This window comes from Camelus ferus, chromosome 17 (assembly GCF_009834535.1).
Source record: "Camelus ferus isolate YT-003-E chromosome 17, BCGSAC_Cfer_1.0, whole genome shotgun sequence".
NCBI classification, from domain to species: domain Eukaryota; kingdom Metazoa; phylum Chordata; class Mammalia; order Artiodactyla; family Camelidae; genus Camelus; species Camelus ferus.
Window position 1 is genome coordinate 26,873,411 of NC_045712.1, and position 9,830 is coordinate 26,883,240.

Here is a 9,830-nt window from a genome sequence, read left to right on the forward strand (position 1 = left end):
ATTACTCTTTCCCTCCTCCTCCTCTTCTCTCCTTGCCTCCTTCCCCTGCTGGTTCCCTTTCCAATCCCTTCCTCTTCCTGTTTCCTTTTCCTGCCTTTTCTTTTTGTCCCCTTCCCTCTCCTATCCACACATCCTGTTTATCATGCTGCTCTCTGTGCCACCCTTGAGATACGTGTTAGGGCAACAGGAGCTCACAGGGAGGTCCTGGTCTAGGGAGAGGCCGGGCAGAGCCATACTGTCATTCAGCGTGTGAGGAACACCCTGTGCGCTTTCTGTGTGTCCCTGCGATGGTGCCCCGGAGGGCGGGGCTTTGCGGCGTGTTGGGGAGGTGACCTCGGGCAGCTTCTCTCCTACCTCCAGAACAGGAGAGCCATCCTGTCCCGGTCTCCCTTCATTCGGTTCCTTCTTCTCACTGTCCTGACCTGGATTAAGTCCCATTCTGCCTACTCTCTTCTTTTTTAGGCTCTGTCCCCCTACCCACTCGGTAGTCAGACTGTCCTGTCATGGCCACAAACCCCCGCCCCACCCCACAGCTCTGCTATGAGGATGCAGGCACAGAGCATCCCTTTCTCATACCACCCGACTCCCCTGTGGCGACTTCTTCCTGTTCATCTCCCAGCCTGGGCTCTTCCTGGCATGGGCAGAAGCTTCATCATTTGCACTCAGGTGGCCAGTGCTTGACCAGCTGGGTGTTGGCCAGACATTAGGCCACCTGGTGTGGGACGGCTGAGGTGGTAAATCTGTGAAAGGCAGTTTCTGGTTAAGGTGCTCAGGATCCAGCTGTGAGGGGCCCAGGGAGGCACCGGCCCTGCCTTTTCCTCTCAGGGTTTAGCCTGGATGAAAACAGGTGAACAGGGATTCTGAGGGAATGGGGTCGCTTGTGTGTGTGTGTGTGTGTGTGTGTGTGTGAGAGAGAGAGAGAGAGAGAGAGAGAGAGAGAGAGAGAGAGAGAGAGAGAGAGAGAGAGAGAGAGAGAGAGAGAGAGAGAGAGAGAGAAAGAAATGCACTTACGTGTGTTGTATGGTGTGTGACAGAGCTCTGGAAGTAGTCCTCATTTATCTTTCACCTACTCTGGTCCTTTCACACTGCCTACACATGACTTCATACAAGAGTTTTTTGGTGAGGAAATGTATTTTTTTTGAAGCATTTTCATTTTAGAAAGCTTCCTTAAACAGCAGAGCATTAGGAAACCTCCTGTGACAGCGGTTCCAGGTGGGAAGACCAGGGTGAACAGCCCGGACTGAGGCCCTGTTGTGGCTTCCTCAGCCCCTCCATCAAGCCACAGCTGAGTGAACATTTGTTGTCAGTAGACTGAGCCCGCCGGCCCCCCACAGCACCCCCTTCCTCCCTGAGACACATTCTGGAATTAGCGCAGGGATGAGCCACTTGGGGCGGGATCCCAGCCGGTGCTCTGGGCAGGGTCCCACGTTGAGAACTGGGAGGACATCAGAGTTGGGAACGTGGCGCCGCTGCCATAGCTGATCCCAGGGTAACTTCTATGGCTGTTTTAGTTCATTTCAGCCCCGAAGAGGGGTGTACGGGTTAGTGGACTCTGAGGCCCATTGGCAGTGTCATTTCTGTAGCCGTGTCCATGCTGCTGTGGGCGGTTGTGTACGGAGGGCCCGCCTCGGGCTTGTGCTCTACTGGGCTTCACCAAGTCGGGGGACTTCAGGGACCAGCCTTTGAAGCATGAGAGACACATGTCCTAGACCAGGGCAGCAGCACTTGGCTCCCTAATGGCCGGTGGGGCGGGGCGGATCTTCTGGAAGCGGATTGTGGCTCCTCTGTATGCCTGCCTGAGGAGGTGGAGCTGCATCTCAGAGGGAGCGGGCTTTGTTAAGTGAATGAGATGTAACTAAGGTTTCTTAAACTTTTAATAGTAGAAATTTTCAGACACATACAGAAGTAGAAAAAAATGGTAAATTGAACTGAATGTACTTTTTACTCAAGCTTCGTTTATTATCTTTGTAGCCAGTCTTATCTGTGTATGCCCACCCCTATTATTTTGAAGCCAGCACTAGTTATATCTTTTATCTGCATATACTCCAGTATATAAGTTAAAAAAAATAAGAACCCTCTAATATACATACATATGTGATATAAAACTCCATAACATGTTAAACAGGCTTGCTTATTTGAATTAAAATTCAAGTAAGGACCAAATACTATGATAGATTTGTCTCTTTTACTCTGTAAGTTCCCTGTCCTTTTTTTTTTTTTTTTTTTTTTTCCCCATAGTAATCTTTTTCATGAGTAAATGGAGTGGCTTGTCTTAGAATTTGGATTCTGGTGATGATGTGTCCCCATGGTTTCATCTAACATATTTCTTTGTCCCACAGTTTTCTTTAGGTTGATTTAGGTTTGGTTCCCCCCCTCTACACACACACACACATTTTTGCAAGACGTTCATAGGCAATGGTGTAAGTGTTTCTGTCAGGAGGTCCAGGATGTCTCACTCATGTAGTCTCTCCCCCTGTGATGCCAGCAGCTGCTGATGCCCCAAACCTAGCCCCGCGCATTCAGGGATGATGCCCCACTCCCCACTTTCCAGTGCCGCCTCCACGGATGGGCTGGACTACATCTGTAAAACAAAACCTGCCCTCAGCAGCTATTCTTTCATTGAGATCTAGGCTTCATGAGTGGAACTCTGTCAAGAGGTGTGTGAGTTCCACAGCCTGGCAAGAGCCTGGCCTTCACAAGTGACCTCTGTTGACTCCTCAGCGGTCATCTCGGGGTTGGCACAAGATTGGTCACCACATGGTGGCTTGGTTTAAGCAGCTGCCGAATGTGTGGCTGGGAGAAGTGCCTGTTCCTCCGCTCCAGTCTAGGGAGAGCCATAGCCTTGTGAGAGATGAGGCAGAGTGGAGGCTGCTGTTCTGATGGTCATAGGTGCTCGGTAAGGTTATTGAACACATGTAGTGACTCGTGTGCAGCTTGTGCTGATGTCCCTTGAAGAGATGGTGTAAAGAAGAGATGGAGGGAAGCTGGAGCCATGGAAGGTTTTGGAGAAGGTGGCCTTTGAGCTGGGTTTCATAGACCATAAAGAGAGTGTGGGCTGACAGTACACCTTCTGTCTGAGGCAGTGATTTTGTGTGTGTGTTTCTCCTCAGGTTCAGATTCAGAACAAGAAGGTGGACATCTCTAAGGTCTCCTCCAAGTGTGGGTCCAAGGCTAACATCAAGCACAAGCCTGGTGAGTGGTGTCACTCGTGCCCTGGTCGCCTGGGGCGGGTGGGCCGCCTGGGTTTCATCCCTGTCCCTTTGTCTTTCCACTCGCACCCAGGACCCAGCAGTGGAGACAGTGCAGCCCTCAGTCCCTGTCTGTGAGGGGGAATTCGGGGCGCTCACCTCTTAGTTGCAGGGGGGACAGTATGTAAAAGCTGCCACTTGGACGGGCAGCGCTGTGAGGACCTGCTGTGTGCGGAGCACTGTTGACTAGGCCTAGGGGAGGGCTCGGCCTCCCAGACAGCGTTCCAGGAGCCAGCGCTGAGCGAGCTCTCAAGCGCACTGGCCGGGCCTCACCTGTCAAATCCGGAGCGAAGGCTGTTCCCGAGCAGTGGATCATCAACCACCAGCTCCAGCAGGAGATAGAGGCCAATAGGGCCCCCTCGGCCCACAGCTGTGGGTCGGACCGCAGTGACGTCAGCTGTCCTTCCAACAGCACAGGCAGCCTGGCACCCACACAGAGGCCTCTGAGCAGCAGGATGTTGTCTGAGCAAAAGTGCCGCCTTGTCTCGTCTGTGCCCCAAGAGCCTCATGTGTCCTGGTCCCCAGGTGTCCTGCAGCAGGTCTGGGGCAGGGCCATTCTTGCAGTGGCAGGCACACTGGCCAGCAGGTCTGGGGCCAGTTAAAGTGAAGGCAAAGAGAACTCCCCTCCATCTCAGCAAAACGTGTCATCCATTTTAGAAAGTGTTCTATTTAAAAAGATCAAAAAGTTGGGTCCTTAATAACTTTCATTTTTCCCTTCTGTCTGGAAAATCCATTCTTGTGAGATACCTCCTTCCCTAGTGACCACGAGTGACCTGAGGTCCAGTTTTTGCAGGGGCTGGAGCGCCAGTGGGGAGGACACGTGGTGAGCTGGCAGGAAGCTGGGTGTTGTGGTTGGTGGTGTGACCAAGAGGTGATGGAAGAGTGAAGAAGGGCTCAGAGGGAAGCTGTTCTGAGGGGCCGGGTGGCCGGTGACCGCATTCTGGCCCATGAGCTCTCAACGTTGCCCGTGTACAGGCTGCTTTCCCTCCACGCCCTCCTCTTGCCTGCCTTTCTTTCACGATGGTGAGATCCAGTTCAGCGGCTCATGCAGACCATACTTCCATACTGTCTGTCAGTCACAGGCTTGATGATGACTCAGGGCAGGTCCCTCCTCTTCTCCAGTACCGGTGCTGACCGACAGGGCGCCCGGGAGATGAGGCTGGGCTCCTGCCCCGACGGTCAGTTAAGAGGAGTTGTCACACCTCCAGAAGACCCCGAAGCAGTCCCACACGTAGGCACCTTTAGAGGCTGGTCCGGGGGAGTGCACGCTGCAGGTTTTGAGAACTTTTCTTCTCTCTGGCTGCAGGGAGAGATTGCCTCACCCTGACCTCTCCAGGAGCAGCCCTGTTTTGACAGGCGTGTTCCCTGTGCCTTCTCCTTTGTTCTTAGCCACCAGGAGGAGGTCGTGAGTTCCCCATTTCTGTTGGGCATAACATCCTGTTCCTTGGCCAGCCTCCTGGCTTTGCCTATACGAGTATTTCTCTGCCATCTGTAGTGACCAATTTCTTTTTGTTTCCAGGTGGAGGAGATGTCAAGATCGAAAGTCAGAAGTTGAACTTCAAGGAGAAGGCCCAGGCGAAGGTGGGCTCCCTTGATAACGTGGGCCACCTGCCGGCAGGAGGTGCTGTGAAGGTAGGGTGGGTCCCCAGGTGGGTGGGAAGCTGGGCGCGTAGAGTCTGGGTCCCAGCAGGTGGGTGCCTGTCACCGCCCCTCAGTCTCTTCAGGAGCCACGTTTCCCCCACTCCATTGCTGTTTCCCATTGTCTGTCATCAGTCCTGAGCGAGGCAGGAGAGGTGAAGGGGCCCCAGCCTGGTCACCTCTCACCTGTCCAGATGGAGGCAGAACTTTCTTCTGAGAGGCAGGGCCTGCTTTACGTTTTGAGCCCATCTCAGCCATTTTCAGGGCGACAGGGCTGGGGCTCGGATCCCCACGAGGCCAGGAGTCTGTGTGGTACGGTTCTCGCAGCTACCTTGTAAAAGGGGAGTGTGGGGACCTGCTCGGTGTCAGGCTCTGCTCCGGGCCTGGGAGCAGGATGGCACATTTCAATTGCCAGTGACAGCAGGCCTGGCATCCACCTCCTCCGGAAGGGCTGTGAGACAGCACTGCCGCACAGGGCTTCCATCCTGGGCCTGGCTGGGCCTCCTCCCTGCCCTCCCTCTCCTTCCCTCCCTCCTTCCTTCCACAGTACCGTGATCCTCTGTGTGCCAAGATGCTGTCTTGTCCTTTGTTCTGTGTCATCGGTGGGTAGTGTGTCCTGTGAGGGCAACATCTTGCAGGCCTCCAAGCTGAGGTTGGCCGCAGCTGCTCAGGGACAAGGGGACAAGAGCGGCGCTGGGAGCCTTCCCTCCTGCATCCGACTGCCCAGCGTGGGTCCCTCCCAGCCCTTGTTTTGTCTTGCACCCTCAGTGCTCCAGTTCAGGCCCTGACCAGCTTCCGTGACATTTTGGGGGTACTGCTCTGTCCCAGGCTCTGAGGTCATGCTCTACACCTCGGGGGCCACTCTCTGGTCTGACTCCCCAGGGTGCTCACTTGGGTGTAGTCACTTGTCCCTAGTCACATGGTGAGCATGTGCAGACCAGGGCTCACACCTGGGCTTTTCTGACCCCAAGTCTTGTGTTCTTTTTTTTATTTACATTGTCTCCCTTTCTTTCATATCATTTCTGGAACGATTTTTCTAACACAGAGGTCTGTTTCTTTCACTCTTCTGATTAAAAACCACAGTGGAGTGGTTGTCACCTTTGGGCATTCCGGACACAGGCCTGCCAGCTCACCAGTGCCTTCCCTCTTCTGCTGGTGATTCATACTGAGTGTTCACCGTCCCCACGAGTCCTCTTCCCTCCTGTAAAGACCTCTCAGCCCCCACAGTCTCCCTGGTCCCACTTCCTTGGACCTCTTCCTCCCTCCCCTGTGCCCCCAGGCCCTGGAAGGGTGCCCGGCCCAGAAGAGGCCTATGGCAGGGCTTTGTGTATGATGGGTGAACAGGCAGGGCTGCCCCTGGCGTGGCTGAGGAAGACTCTCTGAGCCCATGCTCACGGTGCCCCTTAAGTCCGCAGTGGTGGCCTGCACCCCTCGGGAACTGAGTTCAAGGTCCCGGAGCTCCCCAGCCAAGTCCAGACTCCCCATCTGGAGCTTGTTCCTCGGATTTTTGCTAATGATCAGCTGTCATAGCTATTTTTATGTGGCTTCAGCCTTGTTGAGAGGCCTGGCACTTTTCACTTCCCAGAGGAGTTTCCTAGAGCCTGGCATGAGCCTGGAGTTGGTCTTGTGGGTGGGGGTGGGGTGGGAGCACCTGCTCTACCCCTCAAGATGACTGGACCTTAATCCAGTGGGGGGGTGGGGGTGGGGGCTGCGTGTAAAACCCACCACCATCACCATCCCACTCCCTCCCCACTGACCCTGCACTGTCTCCCCCACTGTTTCATTGTAGACTGAGGGCGGTGGACAGCGAGGCCCCTCCGTGTCCAGGCCCCCCCGCTGGGGAGGAGCTGGCCATCCCTGAGGCAGCGCCCGAAGCAGGCGCCCCCACTTCAGCCAGTGGCCTCAGTGGCCACACCACCCTGGCAGGGGGTGGTGACCAAAGGGAGGCCCAGACCTTGGACAGCCAGATCCAGGAGACAAGTAAGTGGCTGGGCTTGGCCTGAGGGCCAGCCAGGGGCCCTGCCACTGGCTGCAAATTGAAACTCCTTTGTTTCCTGACTAGAGTGTGGCCTGAATTTTAACAAGGCAACCTTTTATTTTCCAGGCATCTAATGATGACATTCTGGTCTCGTCTTCCGTCCCCTCTGTCCCCCCTTTTGTCTCCCCCATCACCCTCTCCCTTCCCTCCTCCCGTGTCACTGCAGATTGAGACCTACAGGCTGACGTTCCGGGAAAACGCCAGGGCCCGCACCGACCACGGGGCCGACATTGTCTCCCGCCCCCCCCACTTCCCTGGCGGCCCCAGCTCAGGCACCCGGGCCCCTGGCTCCCTCTCCCGGGCTGACCTCTAGGCCCCTCCCTCCCTCCTGCCTGGCTTGCCCAGGGTGACAGTCCTACCCCCACTCCTCCTTCCTTCCTTCCCCACCCCCCCCAGCCCAGCCCCCTGCTTTGCTCCTGTCTCAGAGCGCCACTGCTCCACCCAGAAGGTTGGGAGGGAGATGGGGTGGGGGAGGCTAACATGGGATCTCCTGGGATCGGGGTGGGATGGTGGGGGGACCCAGATTCCAGCCTCCTCTGTTTGTTTGGGTTTTTGGACCAAACCCAAGAGAAACTGACATACTGTTCCTCCTTGCTGGGTCCACCTGGAGGCAGCGGGGAAGAGGGTGTCCGTGTGATGGCTGGGCGCTGACTGCGTCCCCTGGAGCCTGCTACGCCCCTGGCTCTCCCTGATCCCACACTGGTGCCCACTGTGCGGGTGGTGCCAGGCGCCTCTTGCTGCCCTGCCCCAAGTTACTCAGGGGCAGTGCTGCCTGTCCCCGCTGCTTCCCATGCCTGCCTAGCCGCTGTCACACTTTGTTCTTTTATCCTTTTTTTTTTTTTTAAATAACATAAAAACTGATGGAGTAGTTTTTGCAGGTTGAAGCCATGTGTAAATGAAAGTCCTCAGTAGGTGTTAAAGGAAACAGGGAGGGGAGATCCTGAAGCCTCCAGCCCGGAGGTCAGGCACTGGGGGCTGCCCTGGTTTTGGGCAGCTTGGAGCCCCGAAGGTGGTGTGGGCAGGGCAGGTGCGGTGTACGGGCTGTGGCCTGGAGCGCAGACGGGGCCCGCGTGGGGCTGGTCGCAGTGTGGACTGGTGGTTCTGGCATTTTGTGTGTATGCTGCTTTCCTTTTCTAACCAACAGGCTGGTTTTTGCATCTGTGTCTGTCTCATTCCCTGGGATCTGGTGGGAGATACAAGGTCAGGGCTGGAAAGGGCCATGGAGGTCAGATGCCTCCAGGCCTGCAGCCTGGGATGCTCGAGCCCTCAGTTGCCAGGGAGCGTGAAATGTCCAGAACTCAGGTGGACAGTGGGGAATCAGGTTTGGAAATTTAAAAATAAGGCCATGAGATGGGCCGTTCCGCCTCCCTTATAACCTGACTGGAGACGGGAGGGAGAGGCAAGGCCAGCCTGCAGAGGGGTGTCCCGGTTAGGCCTGGCTTGAGATGGCTGCAATGATAAGTCCCGGGAATTGCATTGACACGAAGATTCTTATTGCACTTGTATTTTTTGTATTAAAGTTTGCATGGTTTCTAATAAAGGATTAAAACGTAAGAGTTTGTAGTGAAATGGCCTGGGAGTCACCAAGGCTTCTCCTCTGGAAAAGCATCTTCTGCAGCACAGACTTGGCCCCCCGCCCCCCACCCCGGCTTCTGGTGTCCCTTGGTGCTGAGAAGGTGGAGGGCTCTTGACCTAGGTTGATTTGATGCCCATGTAGAGAGAGGGCATCTGGGCTGGACAGTTTCTAAGATAGCATTTTCTTTCTGGGAGATTCTACACCATATCCCCAGCTCCCCAGGCACATACCAAGAAAAGGCAGGGGTCTTGTGGAGAAAGCGCTCCCAGGGCCATAGACTGTCCGTAGAGTGCTTCAGGGGTGCCAGGGACATAGGGGCATGTCTGTCAGCAAGAGGAAGGGGCAAGATGAAACTGGGAGGATGCAGTGGGGGGTGGGGTGCCAGGAGACGAAGTCCAGGTGACAGTGCTGGGCCTCAAGGTACCTGCGCCCTCCCGGTGTTGATCCTGGGGGCACAGGGATGCTGAGGTGGACAACAGGCTCTGGTCCTTTTACTCCCTTGGTCAAGGGTAGGGGTGGGAGAGGTGATCCCAGTCAGGAGCTCTCTAATGGGGGCTGAGGCGGTCTGGTCACAGCTCCTTTGAAGGGTCCCACAAGCCAGAGAAGCTGAGAAGGCAGCCCTGACAGGTGGGACCAGAGGCCGTGTGTGCTGTGTACTCCTCTGCAGCCATTGGGAGTAGGGCATTTCTGTACTTTGATTTGCTTATGGCTCCGCCATCACCTGTGTCAATCTGTGATTCTGTTGTACCGATTTCAAGAGTAAATAAAGCTCTTAAGTCTCAGTGTGCAGGTCCCCTGTCTTCTCTAAGTCCTGGTACTCTCCACCTCCAGCCCCCAGCTCGTGCCCTTGCATCAAGGGACTGGTGTGCACTGTGCTGGCTTGATGACCTCACCCCTCGTTTGTGGTGATGTATGAATCTGTGGGTATGACCAAGGGTTCAGATGTGAGTGGACCTCTGCCGCCTGTGGAACTTTCCCTCCCCCGCCTGCCTGGGCTAGTTGGCAGCCAGACGACCAGGCTAGACACTGTGGGCCCTGCCTCAGGCAGACCTCAGCACTTGCTGTCCATACCTACAAGGACAGTGCCTGTGAGAGCAGCTGTGACAGACTAGGCTGGGCCAAGCAGCACAAGCCGGTTAACCACACAGGTGGTTGAAGCTCCCGAGGAGAGGTAGGTCCTATGTCCTTTCCTCCCAAGACTGGGCCACAGCCCCATCCCCGGCAATAGGCCTAAGTCCCTCCCTCCTGCACCTTCACTCTGCCTCTTGCTTTGGGGAGCCGTGGCCCCCAGCCCAGGGCGCTGAGGCCCTGAGAGAGGAGCCCCAGCGGA

The 9,830-nt window shown here is 55.7% G+C and overlaps 1 protein-coding gene across 1 annotated transcript in view; it reads left to right on the forward strand.

Moving 5' to 3' along the window:
• Positions 1 to 7,233, forward strand: part of MAP4 (microtubule associated protein 4) — a 147,360-nt gene extending 140,127 nt beyond the window's left edge. The window contains 5 exon segments of the mRNA XM_032458614.1: positions 3,111 to 3,192; positions 4,768 to 4,880; positions 6,676 to 6,690; positions 6,692 to 6,866; positions 6,991 to 7,233. Of these exon segments, the coding sequence (XP_032314505.1) occupies positions 3,111 to 3,192; positions 4,768 to 4,880; positions 6,676 to 6,690; positions 6,692 to 6,866; positions 6,991 to 6,998 (393 nt within the window). The 3' untranslated portion in view covers positions 6,999 to 7,233.
• The last annotated feature ends 2,597 nt before the right edge of the window (positions 7,234 to 9,830 follow it).